Source organism: Mercenaria mercenaria, chromosome 12 (genome assembly GCF_021730395.1).
Source record: "Mercenaria mercenaria strain notata chromosome 12, MADL_Memer_1, whole genome shotgun sequence".
NCBI lineage: Eukaryota > Metazoa > Mollusca > Bivalvia > Venerida > Veneridae > Mercenaria > Mercenaria mercenaria.
In genome coordinates, this window is record NC_069372.1 from 77,513,081 (window position 1) to 77,536,387 (window position 23,307).

The 23,307-nt window shown below is 35.8% G+C and overlaps 1 protein-coding gene across 5 annotated transcripts; it reads right to left on the minus strand.

Moving 5' to 3' along the window:
• Positions 1-783: 783 nt before the first annotated feature.
• LOC128547471 (sulfotransferase 1B1-like) lies at positions 784-22,790 on the minus strand. Of its 5 annotated transcripts, XM_053520383.1 has the most exons (8): positions 22,241-22,790; positions 9,486-9,672; positions 7,632-7,831; positions 6,050-6,206; positions 4,905-5,071; positions 3,810-3,913; positions 1,999-2,170; positions 785-1,201 (listed from the first exon to the last, which is right to left on the minus strand). In XM_053520383.1, exons 3-8 carry the CDS (start codon positions 7,807-7,809, stop codon positions 1,077-1,079), a joined length of 903 nt encoding a protein of 300 aa, XP_053376358.1. In that variant the 5' UTR covers positions 7,810-7,831; positions 9,486-9,672; positions 22,241-22,790; the 3' UTR covers positions 785-1,076. The 5 variants fall into 5 exon arrangements, with proteins under 5 accessions (XP_053376360.1, XP_053376361.1, XP_053376359.1 ...); XM_053520385.1 differs by lacking the exons at positions 9,486-9,672; positions 22,241-22,790 and adding an exon at positions 20,705-20,724 and having other exon boundaries at positions 784-1,201; XM_053520386.1 differs by lacking the exon at positions 22,241-22,790 and having other exon boundaries at positions 784-1,201; positions 7,641-7,831; positions 9,486-9,790.
• Positions 22,791-23,307: the final 517 nt, after the last annotated feature.

A 23,307-nucleotide genomic window follows, 5' to 3' on the forward strand; every position in this document is an offset into this window, starting at 1 on the left:
AAAGGATGTTTCACATAAATGTTGGCCATCTCTCTGTATTGAACGACTGGGTATATCCTATAAGAAACACACATTGGGAAATACATAAAACAATGCATCAAAAATACATCAAAAATTATATTCAGTTGTATACAGACATGCCATCCTAGCTATTCATATTTGACCGTGTCAAGTTTCATTCATATATTTTTGACAATTTCGTTTTGAATAAAGCATTCCGGTAAAAAGCAAAACATGAGTAAAAAGATAAATTCCATTTTATTTATTCATGTAACAGATCCTCAAAAAGCGTTTTATTAAACATGACATAAAAAAAGAAAAATCGCTAATATATTTAACATTCTAACATGACTTGTTTTGATTTCCAGTTAAACAAAGAAGGAATTCAAGCTCTGTATATTCTGCGATAACAACGGTTGACGCGCGAACCGCTAAGAGAGCATTATGACGCCAATTATGACGTCAAATTGCCACATGACGTCCGATATATTACTCCTCGGGTAAATGAAGTCCAGCATAAATTTTATTAAAATATGTCAATGAGCATATCAGAATAAAAACAATCAATGCCTTATTGTGATTTATCGTCTTATTTACCACGGTTCATCGTTCAGATGCTTCAGTATTTATTCACTCGGGCTAACGCCCTCGTGGTTCAATTCCTACGCATCTGAACTCTGAACCGTGGTAAATCAGACTATAAACCACTCGAAGGCTTTGATTATTTGTTGAATATTAATATATATTAATAGTTCTATATTTATGTAAATATATTTACATTCAATCAATGACACCAAACTTAGTGTAGGTAAATCTTATTAATTACACTATATGCACTATAAAGAAATAATGCATGTATTGTAAAATGCTACGTTACATGAAATGGAAAAATGATTCCCAGATATATTAAAGGTACCTGTATGTTTAAACGATGCCCTTATACAATTAATCCTAAACAGTTTTACAAACTTTCTATGAGATTAGTCGTTATTCAAAGTATACTTGAACTTGGACACTTCCAAGTCTTTTGTCCTTATACAATTAATCCTAAGCAGTTTTACAAACTTTCTATGAGATTAGTCGTTATTCAAAGTATACTTGAACTTGAACACTTCCAAGTCTTTTGTTTCGTTTTCCCAAATTTTATCAAACATTTCATTCTGTGCAACAGTAAACCAGTTCTTCCAGTCTCCAACTTGCCCTACAGGTATAAAGAAGAGAGTTATTACAAACGCTTTGTTAATTTTCTTGACATATAACATAAACCTTCTTACAGTTATCATATCTAACAAAGCTCAGACTTGTATTGCCACATAGAGAACCTCCATGACCGAGTGGATTAGGTATGTTCCACACCATTGTGAGTTCAAAAGTCCTCGCTTTTAGGGTTTATAATTATTTTATGTGAGGAACCGATCTAGCTTGCGGGAGGACGGCCGAATACTTAGGTACTGGTCTGTGCAAGAATTGCTCGGGGATATTAAAAAAAAAAAAAAAAAAAAAAAAAAAATAACACCTGTATTGTAAAATAGTTTCATCCAGCTTAGGTAAATTGACTGAAACCAAAGATGACTGAGGAAGATATTTTTCATGTAGCTTTCTGTCACTAATAATCAGTATCAATTTTCACGGCGACTGTTTTCAGGGTTTTTCTGTCATATTTATATTAAATCATTGATAAATATCTCAAAGACGCTTTTAAGTACGTCCTATTTGTTAAACAGGTAATAAGCATTTGTCAAGATTAAGGGAATCAATCAATCACCATTTGCAGGCTTCTAGTTTTCAAAAGTTACTATGATATATCATTCTCAATCTTAGAGGTAGCATTCATAAATACCATTATATTAATATATATTAATAGCCAGTGAAAGGTGACGAGTTTAATGCACACAGCCAGTCATAAGTAGACGATCTCCTGTTGAAAGCATTTTGTTTTGTATCGGCTGAGTTTCTCATGAAAATCAGCATTTCCTATAAACATCACAAAACAAATACCTTTACGAAAGAATTTGAAACCTGGTTTGCTGTACTCTTCATATATTTTGCCTTCTCCTTTCTCCTCAGACATTTTCTTAAAACCGCACGTGTCAATGATGTCATTTTTCAGTTGTTCATCTAACTGTATGTCGAGAAACTTTAGCAACTTATCCAGCTCTTCTCTCCCATTCTGAAAAGATCACATAAAAATTATGAAAATGAAACCCAACCACAAAACCGCCATAAAAGGTACGACACAAAATATTTAGTTTGTTAATATTACTAATAACTAATGCAAAACGTTTTCTTGTTGTATACATGATCAATATGCATGAAAACAACAACAAATAAAAATTCCAGTAAACCGTCGGTGGTAAAATTATACAAGTTACATATTCGTTTAGACAATGTTTTAATTTAATTTATAAAAGTTATTTCATTAAAATATCTTGTGTTCGGAACATTCTACAATTATTTAAAGTTAATGAAAAGTACGGTGATACAGCTTTTATCTTTAATTACGTACAGACGGACGAACAGATGTTGTCTTTGTCTTTTTCGTCACAAACATTCATATTTTGTCATGTTCTTTCAAAACAAGTTTTTATTTGCAGATATTTACCCAAAATATATATTTTATAAGCACTTTTTCCTTATTTTACTGCTAATATTTTAAGCCAAAAATGGCAAAGTTCAGCAAATGTTCCCGACGGCGTGCCCGTCGGGGAAGAACATTGTTTGTAATATTCGATTAGGCAATACTACTTATTAAAAGAAATTTCACTTTGATACCTTACTTTTAACACTTTAAATTATAAAATGAAATTAATGGATTGTTAGAAAAAATGCGACCAAGATTAGCCGGTATTTATTCAAGTGAACACCGGTCGACGCACGACAATTGCGATGCGACATTGTGAAAATGTCGCTTCGTATTGTCGAGTGTCACTTCGCGTGTCGTTTATCGTTTGGAATTTTCGCGCGTCGACCCTCACCAAAACCCGCAACACGCGACATACGATACGACATTTGGAAAATGTCACTTCGCGTTGTCGAGCGTCCTTTGTGATTATCGCATGTCGTTTGATAATGTCGCCGTCGCGTCTGCAAGGTCGACACACGACAACGCGAAGTGACAACGCGACATTACGAAGTGACATAGCGACAATGCGATATGACGCTCGACAACGCGAAGTGACATCGCGATATATCATGATTTTAAAAATGTAACATTTCAAAGTGGATATCGCGACATTGTCGTTTGGGATTGTCGTCGTCGTTTGCGATTGTCGGGTGTTGTTGTTAAGGGAGGATATACATACGTGTTATTTCTTAAAGTGACAGTTATGATGTTGGTACTTTGTTACACATTACGTAAGACGTTGTCACATATTTTCTGTTATCACTACGAGATTGCAACACTTGTGGAAAATTGCAATCCTCACGGTAGTGGAACTGCGGTAGAGTTCGACTCTGATACAGATTTATCTCCCGTTAACGATTTACAGTCAACTCGGCCCAATTTCGGTAATTTCGTATCTCTTGAGGATTTCAAAAGTGATTATTTCGCACCCCCACCCTCCGTTCTCGGCCCTTCCTTTTTAGTCTTAGAAGTGGCAAAGTTTCCTAGATTATGATTTATACAATTATGATCTAAAAAAAAGTGTTCTGTAAAATATGTTTCTACATAAAAGCATGAAAATTTTACTTTAAAAACGTTCTTGTTTTGCTTTATAAATACCGAAAAGTTTACAAGTTTATTACTAGAATACGTATGGGCACAATGATACTATAAAACGTTATTTAAAAACAGTAGGTAATAGACGAACCATTTTCAGATCTTCATAGAACATAATGTGCAGAGGGAATCCTGGATCATTCTGTACTTCGCGCTGCCATTTCAACAAATATTCACTGTACCTCCCATATTCCACTGAAAATATATTTTCGCCGGGTTTTAACAATAACGACAGTCTAAAAGTTTTGTCCTGTCTTCTGTCCTGCTTCTGGTAAACCGGAAGTCACGGTTTAATTCTCTAATACTTCAAAAATAAGCAAACGGAGCTATCATAATAAGTTTCATTAAAATCTACATTACTGAAGAAATTCTATTCCTAAAAATGTCATCAAAATAGTATCCCATTGTGAAAACTTGAGTAAGGTCCATGACCCTATCATTTTTTATTTTGTAATTCACGCAGCCATTCTAACAAATAGTCGCTGTACTTCATATACTCTACTGAAAATAATTATAATTATAGTGTTGCGATAATCGAACTCTTAGAGTAATGGTTCTGTATAAGTATCTACTTTTACCTTACGTGTTTCAGAATACTAAAATCAAGCTGATAAAAACTAATCTCTTGAAGCCTTTATTCCTGCTCAAGTAAGGTAAACTTATGTATATTTAGCTTTGATAAAAATCGCGATGCCTACCCCGATACTTTACAGAATATCATGATATACCGCAGTACGGATATAAGTCGTGATACCGAAAACACTAAACGACGGATTGCTATGATAAATGGAATATTGAAAAAAAAACTATTAATCTCTTGAAAACCTTAAGTGTATATATGTTGATATGAGACAATATGTACAATTCTATGATAATTCTCGTGAAACAGGACGTACAATTAATGCTCTTGGAACGACAAAATAGACAAAGTGAAAACACACAAGTCGTACAATACGCAGTAAATATTGCAGATCGGTTTGATTAATTAAGCATGTTGGATTTTTTATACATCTCATCATGGTTTAAACTATGGCGCTTCATAATAACTAGCTTAACATTCGTCCAGACTTACTGAAGGAGCTAAATTTGCTTTACTAATACGGTCTGGATGTCTCTGTATTGTTATACAATTATTAATACTCGTCATAAAAGTAAATAATTAAAACATAGCAAGTGTTGAACTTACATTTTCCTTGCACAAACACTGGCAACCAGTCTTCCCATTTACCATCGTAATCGTATGATTTGAAACCCTTCATATGATTGTAATATGATACAGCTGTGTCTTTGGGATTCCGTAAACATAAAACTGTCTTGATCTGCTTTGCCTTCATACCAGCCAGAGGGAGAAATCTACAATATTATTAGTAAGCATTAACAAATGTATACAGAAATGGAGTCATTTTACGTAGAAATAAAGGACAAAGATTACAGGAAATAGCGTAAAGTGCAGCCTCCACGGAATGAACCAAATAAAAAAACCCGAAGCGTTTGTAAATGATAAGCATTTACACAAATGAACATAGAAAAATAGAATGACAAACAACAACAACCACAACAACAAAACAAAGACAAAACAACTTAATAAAAAGTATAATGGGACACCGCCTTGGAATGGTTATAACCTTTTTGGGAATAAAATCTGTAAAAGATATTTTTGAAAGCATAAAATGCAACCCAGCAAATAAGTAGCAGACTCGGTCTGATTGAGACTGTTAATGCTGTTCATGAGAGGTAGTGGAAAGTACAACACCCCTCACGGCCCCTATCACCCGCTTCATCGGAAATCTATTACCTATGAACATTGAGTGTTCTCCATTTTCCCAAAGGACAAGAAAAGTGAACAACACTGAATCCAAGTACAGGGAGACTTTTTACGTCCGCCACACGGCACTTCAAAAATGCTGTTGTTATAGTTATCAAAATCTGTTTGAACTCTTTTGGGTTTAGTTCCAAAGGAATGAATAATTTCAGACACGATGGTTCAATCAAATCGTCATAGACAATATACGCCGCGTCCGTGAATCGAACACACAATCCCGCGATCCGTAGGTCTGCGCTATTCGTCGCTGGATAAAGTTGCAGCATGTGCCTTAACAGAACAATCAATACAGGTATGCATTCCACTAATTGGATTTCATCTCGATCACTTTAAGAATTTCCTCCCAATGACTCTCCATAAATAGTCGGAGACAACGAAATCCCTCGACGGAAAATGGCTGACTCGAAAGAAACTTCAAGTCGGAGTCTAAGTACTCGTTTTGGTCACCCTCCGAGGGTAGAGTAGAATGGGTTTTTTTACGCTTGAGCTGAACTGAACGGCCTTCTTACCTTGGCGGAAAATGACAATTCACCACTCTCGGTGATGGTTGCTGGTCTGTCTCCTCAGCAGTTACACATTCGAGCATTGTTAAACTTTTGTTCGTTTCTATTCGCTTCGCAGACCTGTTTAAAATCATCATGAGTATTTCAAATACCCAGTTTGTGCCTGAAGATATAGAAAGCATAACAACACAACAATTTTACTCCTTTCGTACGCAACGAAATACTTATATGAATGTTATCCAATCAAAACAACCCTCAATCTTCTTTTGAAAGTATACTTTTCGAAGAGCATTTTAGAACACGTCTACGTGTCACAGTTTTAGAAAGACCTTTTCACTATTAAAACAAAACATGGACCAGGCAAGGTCGTCTCGACGGGACGGTATTACGATAAAAAAATTTGGAAAAAGAAATCACGGAGAAAGACGGAAACCATCGGATCCACTTGAAACTATTTTTATCTTGCTTTCTGTGCGAGTAATTTCAATTGAATTGACAAGCTTTGAACGTAGAATGAGAGCTCAGTTTTGACACTTTCGAATCCTTGGCCGTTGAATTGTTTACGATTCTGTATAAGAAAGAGTCGATTTGACATTTTTTTCTGATGAAGGCATCAAGTTTTAACAACATAATTGATTTAAAGTACTTAGAAATGTCCAATATGTTTCCGAAAATCCTCTCAAATTTCCACATAATTTCAGTTAACTATAAATGCAAAATTAAATTTGAACGAAAATTATTCCGTATTTTAGAAGACTTGACTTTTTGACGTGATCTAACCGAAGGAAAATACTGTATGAACAAATTTGACTAGATTAAAACTGGGTTTACAGAAATAAACTTATCAAGTTCCAGTACATGGCCTAGTGGTTAGGGTCACTTACTTTGGTGGTTCAAACTTACTCAGCGCGTTGAATTCTTCTTAGGAAGCCATCCCTTTGGTTACCGGCAGGTGGTGATTCTACTCAGTTGCCCGCCAGTGATGTTCTCGAGGTAATGCATGGAGGGGCACCTGGGATCTTATTACTATTATTATTATTATACCATATTTATATAGCGCCCTTTTCATGATCAATTTCACGTTCAAAGGCGCTTTACATAGTTCAAATGCAGCCACACAGGACGCATAATTCATCCTCTACTAGTACAGACGACAGAGCGATCTGACCAGAGGGACAGAGTGAGACAAAGCCCCCACGACAGAGAGATCAGAAATCAGATACAGGCTTGTTCGCTAACTTAGCCTAGCCAGTTACGAATAGACAGCCTGGTTGAGTGGGAAACACTGAAAAGCGTTTCTGAAAATTCCCGAGTAGCTGCCGGGGATCGAACCTCCGACCTCAGGATTGGAAGGCCAGTGTGCAAACCACTGATCTGTCTTCCTCCACCATTAAAGATAAAAAGTCGCCATGTGTCTGTACGACATTAAACCTATCGAAAACAAAACTAACTAACATTGTTACATGTTAGTGAGGTTAGTGCAATCCTGAGCAGGAATCGGCGATGTTATCTGAAATTATATTCGGGTATACACATAATAATTTAACTACTCACAAATAACTACCAACATTAAGTGAGTTTAACTTGCCTGTCTTACTAAATGTGCAAAGCATAATATCGTCATTGCGGAATATGTAATTTGGAACGGTGTCGAAAAGTTGTTGAGCTTCCGGCCCAGATCTGTAAAAATTTGGATGTATGAATCCTCCAATGTCCACCATCTTCATTGTGGCACCACCAGCATCCGGGACCTTTACTTCCGTCATTATATAAATCCTTCCAAACTATCTATAATTACGTAATTAACATTATTTATTGCATGTTAATGATTTTTATACGCCCGAAGGGACGTATTATGTTATGACGCTGGTGTCCGTCTGTCCGTCTGTCCGTCCGTCCGTCCGTCTGTCCGTCTGTCCGTTAGCAATTTCGTGTCCGCTCTGTAACTCTTGAACCCCTTGAAGGATTTCAAGGAAACTTTACACAAATGTTCACCACACCGAGACGATGTGCAGACCGCATGTTTTGGATGTCTCACTTCAAGGTCAAGGTCACACTTAGGAGTCAAAGGTCATATCAGTTTGTTTCGTGTCCGCTCTGTAACTCTTGAACCCCTTGAAGGATTTCAAAGAAACTTAACACAAATGTTCACCACACCAAGACGACGTGCAGAGCGCATGTTTCGGATGACTTGCTTCAAGGTCAAGGTCACACTTAGGGGTCAAAAGTCATATCAGTTTGTTTCGTGTCCGCTCTGTAACTCTTGAACTGCTGGAAGGATTTCAAAGAAACTTGGCAGAAATGTTCACCACATTGTAACGATGTGCAGAGCGCATGTTCCGGATGACTTGCTTCAAGGTCAAGGTCACACTTAAGGGTCAAAGGTCATATATGACTTTGCTTTGTGTATATTGCTCTGCATTGCAGTGGTCTTGTTTTTATTTGGCAGATCTCTTTTTTGTACTTACAATAATTTTTTTTTTGAATTACTTCCCTTTTATGTTACTATAAATAGCTTATTTTGAAACTTTTTTATTATTGACCGTAGGGAAAAACCGAGACCACTTTTCTGTGGTACAACATGGATGGTACCTCCAATTTTAAGGTGCATTTTTACATACCTATACCTGATAAGGATTTTTTGTAGACTTTGATTTTTTTTTGTGGACTTAGATCTGTTTTTTGAAGTTTTCCTTTTGTTGTTCCAGTCCTTTGGGGCTACAACAGTCAAGTTCTTAAAATTTTGCTCAAATCCTATGATGTAAGCCTTCGGGCGTATATTGCCCCGCATGGCGGCGCTCTTGTTGTTTTTGTTTTAGAAGAATCAATTGTATGAAGATGTCCGTTTCAGAAATTGTTAATTGCACATTCCAGTTGCATCTACAAGGGATGGGGACATAATAATATACATATACCTTCTATTTGCGTATGTTAAATTTACATCAGTGCTAATTTAATTGTGTTAAATGGTACAATTTATATTACCCGTTATTTTAAATATTTAAGTATCTTACTGTTTACTTAGATAATCATTTCGAAGAGTAATTACAAATAATTTTATATACGCTACCTTTTTCGATATCAGAAGAATCCAATGATAAAAGTAGAACTTTGTATATTTTTCTCTTAAAATGCAAGTGAACAAATCACACAACTTTGTTTGTCTAGTTTAAATCTTCTCAACTAAATGTCATATCGGACTAGGGTTTGCACAGATCGTAAATATTTGCATATCATAACCTAGTTTCTTCAACCCTGTTCAGTTAAATGATAACAAAGGTTTTGTTTAGCAGGCAACAAATAACTGACAGGAAATAAGGCGGAATTCAATGGGTTTACGAGACCTATCTATTATACATGTAACCTTTAGGAAGTTTGTTCCGCCTTCTTCCCTGTCTGTAAAATGGATAACTGTTGTACCATTTGATTTCTGACTGCATACCTTGTGTTTCTCTTTGTAACACCGTATTAAAGCTCCTTGTTTAGCGGGCAACAAATAACTGACAGGAAAAAAGGCGAAATTCAATCGGTTTACCAGACCTATCTATTATACATGTCACAGGGCTAAATATATCAGCAATCCTGGCGTAGGTTCTCAATCTCTTTTATTATTCCGTTACATAAAAAGCCTAAAACATATAATACAATGAAATTAACAATCATGAAAAAATAAAGATGAAATAATACAAAATTGCACAGACATTAATTTAAGCGACGGGTAAAGAAGTACAAAACACAATATTAATAAACAATAGATCTAAATATTTCTTACCCCAGCGTCTGGTGAATTAACCGAAGATTGTTAAATAAATTCAAAATGATTTGAATTTGTATTTTAAAGGTGGATAATCAGATTTTGGCCATGTAACGGATTTGTTCGAAACTTTAGCATCTGATCATTTACACTCATTTATGTTCACTTAACACTTAATACAAATTAGATTTTCACTGGAGGTATTTTTAAAATTTCATTTTCCTATCCTTGTTGCCCAACCAAGATAGAGTTATTTTATCATAAGTATAAATTTGATAAACATACTTTGCCTAAGGAAATGTATTAATATTAGACATATTGTAATATATTTGTAAAATATTTGCATTAACAATTATGTATTTAGATGGAATTCATTAGAAACACAAGTTTGAAAAATTATTATTACCTCCCTTTGCCTATCTTGGTTGCGCAACCAAGATATATTTGAAATAAATGAATTCAGAAGCTACACACAGCTTTTAAACTTGCATTTTGGTTCAGATTGTTCAATAGTTGATATGTCTATCAAATGCAAATGTAAAACTAGACATTGTATCGAAATAAAAAGAAATACCCAGCTTTTTATATACTTTCATATTAAAGGGGAGTAATTACAAAATTTTATAAAATTAATAAAATATACATTTCAAATAGGAATCTAACTCTATGTAATCGGTCTTTTAGTTCCTTAAATAATTCTCTACCAGAATATACAAAAAGTAAAAAATGTCATTAAATGTTGTTTAAATGTGATTGACCACCTTTAAGATTTTCCCATCTTTCTCGTAAGAGAAGAAAGACTTACTGAGGGCCGAAGGATTTTGCAAAGAGAATAAAAGAACAGACCAATGTATTTCTTTCTCTCATTCTATCTCTCATTCAAACATGTAAGACAAACAAGACGATTGGACAAACATGACAAGTGTTCACAAAACTGCATGGACAAACACACGTATGATTTGCCTCGAGAAACTCCGTTAATATCCGTGATATTACGTACATTACCGGGAAGCCCCGATTCGGTTAAACAGCAGACGATACAACATCATAAAATCCTGACGGACACTATCGGAAATTTGGCGCATGAGCGAGTGTTAAGTATTATTTTCCCGCTCTGGAAAAGACTTAATGCACGGCGCACGTTACTATTAAGGATAAAACAGTCTATAAAAATTACGACCCGTGACATTTTCCCCTGCTAGGACATTTCAATACACTACAACTATAAATTATTTACAATAAACTACAATACTACAGTACCCACTATGAACCTATATGCTTAAATCTCAACATTTAAATTTTAGAAAACTGAATATCTTGTGAAAAGAATATATCTCCAACATTTTTATTTATAAATACTGAGTTGCATTTGAAAATAGTTTCACTCAGTAAGATTCAATAAAACAGGATCACATTATGCAAGTACCTTTTGGAAGAACAAAGACTCTAAAGAAATTATGCTGTTGCTGTTATGCGCCATCTTCAGCAGTAAATAAACTTATGCTGAAATTAAAGGTAGATAACCAAAATATGCATAACTGACATAAATGTTTGATTAATGTACCTGTAACATAAAAAATAAGTATATGATAAATTTAAGCATATTAAAGGTGGATAGTCAATTTTTCTGAAATTAAAGGTACTGTTACAATTAAAAACATATCCATTGAAGGCGCTGTACCAATTATTTTTGGAACACAGATAATTGACAAATAGATGAAACTGCTGTAAAAGAAGGTTAAAACAAGATGAGAAATGCTACATAAATTGAATTATGTGCAACACTATAAACAATTCACAATCTGTGATTTGATAACACCTGCTCTTGTGTTACATGTACACATACCTCTTAGATGCCTGAAAATGATTAATCAGAAGAAATGCAAATTCCACTGAAACAAAACATGTAGTTAGTCTGAAACTTAACCATTTAAAGATCAGTACTACAAAATAAGACATCTGAAAAATAAATTTTCAATTATACTAATCGCACTGAAAATTGAACCCGTGACATTTTCCCTTGCGTTCTAAACCATCTTGTTCCTGATAGAGTACGGCTCCTAATCCTTCTGTCGAAGCATCTACTGAAACAACAAATGGTTTAGAAAAATCAGCATAAACAAGTATTGGTGGATTGGGAAGCATTTCAATAATGTTGGTCATTTCTCCAGATCCATGGAGTTTTATTCTTCTTGGACTTCTTGGATGCTTTGTTGGTGGGATGACCTACAAGAAGATCATTAAGAGGTTTGACAATGCTGGCATAGTCTTTGACAAAACGCCTATAATAACCTGTAAAACCGAGAAAAAATCTTCAGATAACACCACATAACCTAAATAAGAAACATTGGTGCTGAAAAATTCACACTTTGAAGGTTTAAGTTTAAGACGTTCAAGGCGTTGAAAACAAGCTTCCAACCAGATGACGTGTTCTTCGAAAGTCTGTGAAAAAATAAGGACATCATCTAAAAAATCAAACTTTTCTTTTAGATTTAAATCACCCATACAGGTTTCCATTTACCGCTGAAAAGTACTTGGGTGTTCGTTAATCCGAAAGGCATCCGTTCACGCTGATAAAAACGAAGCCTTCCAACTGAAAAAGCTGTCTTGTCTTTGTCCTTCTCTGCAAGTTCCACTTGCCAGTATCCACTGCGCAAATCTAATTGAGAGAAAAACCTAGAATGATTAAGTGAATCTAGCATATCATCAACTCTATGCAAAGTATAGGCATCTCGAATCCTCCTTTTGTTGATTTCACGCAGGTCTATACAAAATCTAAGGCTGTTATTTTTCTTTCTAATAAGACAACATTAATACAATAAGGAGACTGACTTTCTTTAATTGTACCACAATCTATCATTTCACGCAAGTTCTGGCGAACTTCCTCTAACATAGAAGGTGGAATTCTCCTGTAAGGTTGTTTAAAAGGTTGATCATCATTAAGTTTAATTTGATGTTTAACCAAATGTGTTTTACCAAGATCTGTGAAAGACTTAGAAAACATATGCTCCCAATTTCCAAGAACCTGTTGAGCTCTCAAGTACTGGTCTTCTGTCAAGTTGTCGTTGTTGATTTTGATACCTAAATCCTGTAAACTTTGAAAAGTCTGTAAATTAGCAGGCTTAGGAGAAGACACTGGTTCAGGTTTCCATGAGTCAACATCTTTGACTTCTGAAAGAACAGATATTTGTATGTGGTAAAATTCTAATTGGTTTACAAGTAATGTTGCAACACGCACAGGAACTCTAGCAGTTGTCCCTTCACCATCAAGGGAAACAACTCTTGGACACACATTCAGTTCAGCTAATTGAGGTCTGTCAGTTGCCTCAGTAAGAGCTGTTTCTACACCATTCGGTTTCCTAACAAGACCTGAAAGAGTCGAAACTTCGTTAGGATGAATCACAACTGGAAATGTGTTGGTTGAGTTCACTGAAACCAAACTAATACAATTCATAGCACCTAAAGCAAGTCTGTATGTGTCTAATGAAAATGTACTACTGTTAAAAACACTGTTACAAAAACATAACACATTTGTACCAATTATACCAGGTACACTCTGTCGGTATTCTGTATCCGGTACAACTAAAATAGGTACAACAATGCTGGGTTCTAAAATAGAAAGTATAAAATCTCGCCTTCAATATAACCTAAATATGGTAACTTTGTACCTCATGCACCAACAACATCTAGGTTAAAACATGACATACTACACAATTCAGGTTTTGGGTCCAGAGAATTAAAAAATGACTCTGAAACTAAAATTACCATTGACCCACTATCAACAAGTACATTTGTCTCAACACCACATATAATAGCTGAACCCTCACTGGGTTTTTTCAACCATTCTATCTGCTAAAGAAATAGATTTTGTTTTAGAGCGAGTACCAATATTGACTTCCACAGTTTGCCCTACAACTGAGGAGTCTAGGCTTTTGGGTCATTCTTAGTTTTGCTACCATTTGAACTAAAGTGACTACCCTTATCATTATATCTATGGTTAGCATTATCCTTTCTGTTGACATATCTGGGTTTTGATCTGTCATAATCCGGGTTATATCTGCCTCGTCTCGGTCTGTTGTAATTATTGTTCTTGTAACCAAAGTCTTTATTACTGGAGCCTGCAGCTTCTTTGGGTTTCTACTGTGTCTGTTTTTCTAGAGAAAGCATTTTATTCATTAGTAAGTCCATTTTACTAGTAAGTTCATCAACAGTTTTCTTGTCGACTGATGTGGCTGCATTTACTGTTGCTGAAATATTATTAGAAGCAACTAATTCATGTTCAACTGAACGTACTTCTTTCAACAACCTGTTATAATAAAAAAAAGTATCATATTTATTTCTTGTTAGTATTTTCAGCTTCTCGTCACGTAAACCTGTCCAAAATTGGGAACGCAACATATCATTTCTAGCAACAGAACTAATATTACCGCTCTCCACTGCAACTTGTATTAAAGCCTCTAGTCTGCATCCATATGCAGTCACATTCTCTGAAACTTTCTGAGAAGCATTATAAAAAGTCTGCATGACAGATTCATTTGTTGAAACTTCACCAAAAAGAATGTCAAGTTTATCTAAAATATCTTTACTTGATGCATGTTCACCAACTGAAATAAGAGTACGTCTAGCAGTAACACGTAAAGATCTGCGAATAACCTGTAAAATAACATTATTTTTCGGGTAAATTTTCTGAAATCAAATACTTGGTTTCAAATCTCCATACATCATAGGATTCATCACCCTTCAAAGGTGGTTGAACACCTGAAAAATAAGGTAGCTATGGCGTCTCATATTTTGGAACTTGAAATTGTGAAATATTCAGAGAATTATCAATTGGCTGTGTTCTTGACTCTTTAATTACCTCTGTAAGTTTCTTTCTAGCACCTGTAGGGTTGGGTGTACTAGTAAAGCCTGGTTTCTGCAAAGATGCAAACTCATCTTTTGTTAAAACAACATAATCACCATTCTGAAATCTGCTTCAACTGAGCATCAGATAAAGAAGAGTCTTTATCTAATCCAGTTTCTAATCTAATCCAGTTTCACCGGTACCTTTGCCGCCTTCAGCAATTGTATTCAGTTGCTATGGCTAAAGATAATAAAATAAACACAAAAAAATACAAACAACCTGTAACTACTAGAAGTATATACTAACAGTCAGAAAATCAGAAATTCAAAAATTACTGCAGCTTAAATAAAGATAGAATTAAATATGACCACTATAGAATATACTCCTTGAAGAATTCCTCAACAATTCGTATAACTATAGAAATTTTCACTAATAACACTATTTTCAAATGCAGTTTTTATCAACTATGAATTTCCGACTGATTTTCTTACCAATTGCCTATGGAAATCTATGAAAATCATCGACCAACTGTTTGTTTGGCAGTGTCAATACTGAGTGCCAAAATAACAGCCGTACAAGTTATTTGGTGCTCGGTCACCAAATAACCTTGAAAAAATTCTGTAAACAGCCGAACTATAGAATATGTTGTGTATGATATTCTTACCAAACACAAAAACACGCATCTATAATTTTTTTGTTGAATTTAATGTCGCACCGACACATGATAGGTCATATGGCATTTTTCCAGCTTTAATGGTGGAGGAAGACCCCAGGTGCACCTCCGTGCATTATTGCATCACAAGTGGGCACCTGGGTAGAACCACCGACCTTCCGTAAGCCAGTTGGATAGCTTCCTCACATGAAGAATTCAACGCCCGCCCCGAGTGAGGCTCGAACCCACATCGATGAGGGGCAAGTGATTTGAAGTCAGCGACCTTAACCACTCGGCCACGGTGGTCCTCAACTATAATTTTGACGATTCTCTAAGTAGGGTACACTATACTTAGTAGGGTACTCTACCACTAATTCCTACTATCTACCGTACTTTCTAAACTACAGTTCTTTTATTTTCCTGACGTATTTCCGGTTTTTACGCAATAATACTTCAAAGCAAAAAAAAAAAAAAAAAAAAAAAAGAATTAAATTAAAAATTAAATAAAAACTGCATAAGCCAAACGTACACTATACCGTAAGTCCAAACTGTACTGTACCGCTAGTATGTATATTTTACACGATTGTTTGCTATATATCACTTACCTCTTTCGCTCCTTTTCTCAATCATACATCTACGAGATATGTGCTGTGCAAAGAAATTGTGCAAACAGTATTATACAGAAAGAAAGCTAAAAGGTTGGGCAAGAATGTCAGGATACTGGTTATTTGACCCAGGGAAGTGCCTACGCCTTTAGTATCTTGAACAATGGTTTGGGTCCAATCGCTAAGGTGACTATGTCTTAGACTAGCTGACAAACGATGTAGAATGTCCTTTGTTTAAAACGTAGAGCTGGTGAGACCAAATATCTCAGATAAAGAATTTTTCTCTGGCTACCTTGCCTAAATGATTCGTGTACCAATGATTCGTAAATGATTTTAATTATGAGCTAGACAATTTCAGGGATCAGGCAAATCACTAAATGTTTCAAACTAACAATTTTCAATTAGCTCAAGCTCCTATAGGCTGGAGACTCTATACTTGACTGGTCTTTTTGTTGAAGTTCCCGTCAGACGATGTCTTTGAATCAACAACATACGAGTCCTATCGCATAGATGTTCGGCCTCTGTCCTCTCAAACTCTATAAGATTGCCCTGACTCCTAGATGCTCAGCGTCTATATGCTATCATATGTAGCATTCAACTACCATATAGGTATTATCCCCGATGCCTTGGCTGTACTTCGCCAATAATGCTGAACCGTCTATAAGCTGGAACTCTCCTACTATCTCAGTAGATTACCAAACTCTGGGTCTCTGTCTCAGCTTCCCGATGCTCAGCCTATATATGCTATCGTCTATAGCATTCAATTACCTTTAAGGTAAAGCTACTATGCGCTGGCCCTATAGCTCGAAACCTTATCGAAATTCTGCTACTCTTCTTTAGTCTAAGAACTTCCAAATCTTCTTTTTAATAATTTATCCGCCCTGACAGGGTGACTGCAATAGTCTCCTTCTCAAGGTACTGGGATAAATTATTAGTTGAATCCTCGATGTGTCTTCTTCAACCGCTGGATACCGAATGAACTCTCTGTCATCCATCTACCTATTTATACCCCAGCAGACGTGCTATTTTTAGAACTTGTTTCTGATTGGTCCAAATTTAAACATAACGTTCTACAACGAGTACTTGCTCTATCAAATATCTGGTTCCCTTTAACCTTTGTATATGATATAATGTGCGAAGCTGGGACCAAGCTATCCACATAATGAACCCAAATCAACCATAAATGACCCAAATTCTATTATTAACAGCAATTCAACAATAATTATAGCAATGATAGCATGGAAAAGTGGGAAAGGAGTCAAGCACTATCTGTGCTTATGTGTTACGTTATCAATATATTAAATATACAAATTATTCTGACAAATAGCCCCCTTCTCAAGAAAATACTTTCAGTTTTTCATAAACATTAAGAATAATTTGTTCAAATCTCTTTTTCTTTTTACTATTCCTTGATTTTTTTTTTAAATCTGTTACATCTAACACATATAATCCTTTATTGTCTGCTTAAATAATCAGCACATACATTTTCTGTGCCTTTAATAGATTCTATCTTGAATCTGTAACACTGCAAAAACAATGCCCATCTCATAATTCTCGAACTTTCTACTTTACATTTCTGTATATAACTCAATGGGGCATGATCAGTCTGAAGGATAAACTCATTGCCGTACAAATACTTTTGAAACTTCTTAACTCCAAATACTATTGATAAACATTCTCTTTCAATTACCGAATAGTTTTTCTCTCTTTGGAGCAATTTCTTACTGGCATAAGCTATAGGAAATTGTCCATCTTCATACCTCTGAAGCAGTGCTGCTCCAACACCAGTATCTGAAGCATCACACTGTAATATAAAAGGCCGTGAAAAGTCCGGTAACCGTAGAATAGGTGATTGTGTAAGCAAGGTTATCAAAGTATTAAAAGCTTTGGCATGTTGTTCTTCCCATACGACGTTATTAGGTTTTCCTTTTTTGATCAAGTCGGTCAGGGGTGCTGCAATTTCGGAGTACGATGCTATAAATTTTCTGTAATATCCTGTTAGACCAAGGAAGCTCCGTACTTGTCTCTTAGTCTTAGGTTCGTCGGCATTCCTTATGCGATCTAGTTTATCATTTTCCATTTCCAGCTGATCGTTTCCAACTTTATGCCCAGTGAATGAAATATTATCATATCCTATGAGACACTTAGATGGTCTTAGTGTGAGCTTTGCATCTCTAACTCTGTTAAAAATATCTTGTAGCATTGACATATGTGTGTCCCATGTTCTTGTGTGACCTAAAATATCGTCCACGTAATTGTCAGCATGTTTGCATCCTGTCAATAATTTTCGCATCATTTTATTAAATGTAGCACCTGAATTGATCATACCAAAAGGCATTTTCCGAAACTGAAAACTTCCCTCAGATGTTGTGAATGCTGTCAAGTGCCTAGATTGCTTCTCGACAGGAATCTGCTAGTAACCTTTGCTGAGGTCTAATTTTGTGAAGAACTTATCTCCATGAAGTCTTGACCGAATATCTTCATCATTTCCCATTGGCTCTGTATCAAATTTCGTTACAGAATTCAAACGTCTAAAATCGATACAAAATCTGTTTGTATTGTCTTTCTTTTTTACCATAACGATAGGGGAGTTGTATGCAGAGGAGGCAGGCTCGATGGTACCAGACTTTAACATGTGTTGAACCTCTTGGTTAACCTCATTTCGTTTTGCATACGGTATTGGGTATTATCTGACTCTAACAGGTTCTGTGGTGGTAAGCTCGACCTTATGTTCTGCAAGATTTGTAATTCCAGGACTTTCTGTGAAAATTTCTTGATATTGTTTCACAAGAGATTTTATTTGAGTTATTTGGTCTTTAGATAACTGAGGATTCATTTGTACATCTTTATATGTTTCCGACCCTCCTATTCTGACAGGATCGAGCAAATTTTCGTCATCAACTACCCCTGTCTCTGTACTAACATCGGCCTCGATCACGGCGATACTTGCTGCAAGAACATCTTGTCTTTCTTCGTATTTTTTTAGTAAATTGATATGGTAAAGCCCTATCTTGTCACCGACTTTTACTCTAAAATCCATTTTGTTGACCACATCAACTACTTCATATGGTCCTTTCCACTGAAGCATCAACTTATTGTGATTAGTTGGCAAAAGTAACAGCACCTTATCCCCGACCTTTAAATTGCTGTTTCTGGCACTCTTGTCGTAATGGTGTTTGTACGTTTCTTGTGCTGCACGAAGACTTTCTCTAGCTACCTTACATGTTTCCTCCAGCCGATTCCGTAAGTCCAATACATATTCATATGTGTTTCTTGTTTCTGGTGTTTCAGCTTCAGTCCAAAGTTCTTTAAGTACTTGCATAGGTCCTCTGACTGTCCTGCCATAGAGTAGTTCAAATGGTGAGAATCCTGTACTTGCCTGTGGAACCTCTCGATATGCAAACAGTACGGCTGACAAATATCTATCCCAGTCTTTTGGTTTTTCTTGACACATCTTTTTCAACATACTCTTTAAAATACCATTCATACGCTCACAAAAACCATTGCACTTTGGGTTATACGGAGTTGTGAACATTTGTTTCAGACTGATCAGCCTACAAACTTCTTCCATCAACTGTGAGGTAAACTGACTTCCTCTGTCACTCAAAATTTCGGATGGAAATCCGACTCTAGAAAATATATCTAGCAGAGCTTCAGCTACCCGTTCTGTCTCAATCCTGGGTAATGCAACTGCCTCAGGATATCTTGTGGCATAGTCGACCACAGTAAGAATATACCGATTTCCTTTTTCTGAAACAGGAGCAATAGGTCCTATTAAATCCACAGCCACCCGATGAAATGGTGTCTCCATTATTGGCATATCTCCCAATGGAACCTTTCTAACTTTTCCTTTTGGAATCATTTTCTGACATATATCACACGACCTACAAAACCTTGTGACATCACTCGTTAACCCAGGCCAGTAAAAACTGGTTTGTATCCTATCAACTGTCTTTCTTATTGATAGGTGTCCTCCAACTATTGATTCATGGGCTAAAGACATAACTCTCTTTCTGAACTGAGTTGGAACTACAATTTGCTTTATCTCTTTGATAATACTGCCTCTCTTTTCTTCGAAGGTTCTATACAATACATCCTTCTTGACTTCGTACATAAATGTAAAACCACTCTTTGTCTTCATTTTCTTCTTATCAGAGGCATACGTCCACAGCTTTCCTAAGGTGTTGTCCTCTTTCTGAGCTTTTTTTAAACGTTCGACATTAAGTTCATCCTGTTTAGGTTCTGTGACCTTCAAAGGTTTTATTGACTGTTTTTCTTTCTCAGCCTGTGCTCTTGTTACCACAGCTGCAACAATGTTTTCTTTTGATGGAGACTGTTCTCCATCCCTACTACTCCAGTTAATGTCTGGTCTATCAGAAGCCCCTTTTATATTTCCTATAACTAAGTCGCAGATCAAAGTTGTCAACACCATGGCTTCAACTTCTCCTGTAAAATATGGTGTATCAACCTGTATCCTTGCTGAAGGAACTATCCTTGTACGCCCATCAATTGCAACCATAAGATACTTCATATCTAACATTTGATTCTCTGATACGAAATCTTTCCTGACAGCCGCCAGCTCACACCCTGTATCTCTCAAAACTTGAACTTCTTATAAACATAAATGCAATGTCTGCTTAAAATAAATATATTGTTTTTGTACACACATCTAAAATTAACCATGAATATGAAAGTTATCATTTTTGATGTATATTTAGCTTGACGGCACTTTTCTATGTCCTGAAAGTCTAAAATCAGATGACTTGAGCTTGTATATAAGTAAATTAACTGAAAATTTCCCACTTACCTTCGAAATCTTTCGAAATAATTAATGTAATCCAAACAAGAAAACAAGGAAGTTACATATACACGTGTTACCGTAAACCAGTTTATGTCGTTAAAAGAGTACGAATGTGTACCTTAAAATTATCGTTATCGTCTCGAGTTATTGAACTCTGTCACCAATAAACGCTTAACCAGGGTTCGGCAGTATTAAGGGGGCATTTGACAAACAGACAATCTAATCCTCTTTTTTTTTTCTACTCTCATTTTTCAAAATTAATTTATCTTGTCTTTACGTAGTTATACATTTTCTACGCTGTAATAAATCTACCATACAATAATTGCAAGACAAGTATCGGAACAGATATATATGTGAAATTGTGACGTTTTGGGGAGGGCTGTCGCTAATGTTGTTAAAACTTGTAGCCCGACCCATTTGCACTATATATATATATGTATACATATGTATTGTTTTTATTCATGTCTGTAATAGTTGCAATAAAATATTATTAAACTAAGAATTCCACTTTTTCCTCATTCCAATGGCGATGAGTCATTTCGGTCCTCCGTAATACTATCACGTTGTGTAAATTACACTATGGAACGTAATTCCCGTAGTAATTTGAAAATTGATATGTGCACATTTTCAAAAACGTTGAAAAGTTGCGCTAGCTAGCATTTTAACAACACTGATGCATCAGATTTTAAGAAAATACATTTTGGATCTTTGAATGTAATGAAGATAGCTGTCTATAGCCTTATCCGCAATTAATTCTCCGATCCTACTTCCTCCGATTTTATATCCTGTGAAAAACGTTGATCTACATCCTATTTTTCCTCACAGATCTCAAATCCTCTACCTAAACTGCAAATTCTACAATCCTCATATCGTTTCCTCCAAAAACACTACAGTCCTTTCATTATGTCCAATCTTGTCGGATCGACGTCCTGCCGATGTCCGATCCTCGGCGATCTCCTGCCGTCCAAACACTGTGAACAGACCAATGTATTTCTTTCTCTCATTCTATCTCTCATTCAAACATGTAAGACAAACAAGACGATTGGACAAACATGCCAAATGTTCACAAAACTGCACGGACAAACATACGAATGAATTGCCTCGGGAAACTCCGTTAATCTCCTTGATATTACGTGCATTACCGAGAAGCATCGATTCAATTAAACAGCAGACGATACAACACATTAAAAACCTGACGGACACTATCGGTAATTTGGCGCATGCGCGAGGGTTAAGTATTATTTTTCCGCTCTGGAAAAGACTTAATGCACGGCGCACGTTACTATTAAGGATAAAACAGTGTATAAATATTACGACTCGTGACATACATGTAACCTTTAGGAAGTTTGCTCCGCCTTCTTCCCAGTCTGTGAAATGGATAACTGTTGTACCATTTGATTTCTGACTGCATACCTTGTGTTTCTTTTTGTAACACCGTATTAAAGGACAAACAATTAATAAATACCAATGACCATTTGATATCTTATTATTTTCCACATACAATATCGTATTCCTCTTAATGAAATAATAATTAATCTTAACCTAGGTTTGGCGGATATTGGCGTGAATCCTCCATAAAGCAGCAAACTGTTATTTATCTTCAATTGTTTTAAGCAAACTAACTTCTGCTATAATAAGCACAAATTATTTGTCAATATGTTCTGTCGAATTAAGCAGCAAAATTAAGCAGCAAAATTGTTCAGAATAGCAGAAGCACAGAATAACAGCAAATCATTCCAGCAGCGAATCCTTACTCCTACTGTTATACATATTCACAAAGACTTGTATTACAATTTCATGTTAGTATTTAGTTGGCGCCGCAAAATAGCACGCACTATGGCATCATTTTAGCAAAACAGCAAAAGAGCGGGTCCCGAAAAATATGGTGAACCTTCTCTCATAAAGGTAGTTTGGTCGAAGCTGATGGCACTTCACGGTTCCTCGTCCTCCAAATATCTGTATTTAGATTCACGCCGACCTATGTGTTTAGACCACTGATTCATTTAGTAAACTCGTCGTCATCAACCCTGCCTCACCCTCGAGCAATTTGGCTGAAATACATGAAAACAACTGCAGAACACCAAACCCAAATGCAAAATACAACACATAATAGATAACGATCAACAACACTACCAAAAGCACATACTGAAGGTTTTTAAACGATTTTTTAAATCTCTCTTTATTACTATTTCTAATTGGGCGCATGTGTACAAAGCAGTGGGATTGTTCAATAATGATTCGCTTGTCAAAGCGTACTGCGGAAGAAAAAAGTAAATATAGGTAAACAAAGATGCATTCAAACAAAGATATTCGACAAATTTATCATAAGGTACCGATGGCTGAAATCTATGCAAAATATAGAGATATATATCACTGTTTGGGTGAATTATTTGTTCAGACTGTATTTGTTCAGTTCATTTAATATAATGGCTGTCGGACAAAGGTATACATCAGATGGCAATGCTAAAACAAATAGTTTATCTTACAAATACCTGTGTTTATCAAAAGCTTCGTTGTTAAGTTACTACAAATATGACAAGTAAACCCCCACACACATGTTTATATATATGAGCCGCGCCATAAGAAAACCAACATAGTGGTTTTGCGAC

Bases quoted from the DNA above. Each gene is read 5' to 3' on its own strand.
- LOC128547471 (XM_053520385.1), bottom strand. From the start codon at position 7,809: ATGACGGAAGTAAAGGTCCCGGATGCTGGTGGTGCCACAATGAAGATG. The intron at 3,914-4,904 runs GTAAGTTCAACA...ATATATTTTCAG, and splicing joins AGTGTTTGTGCAAGGAAAAT to TGGAATATGGGAGGTACAGT. The intron at 1,202-1,998 runs GTATTTGTTTTG...TTATACCTGTAG, and splicing joins TTTCAAATTCTTTCGTAAAG to GGCAAGTTGGAGACTGGAAG.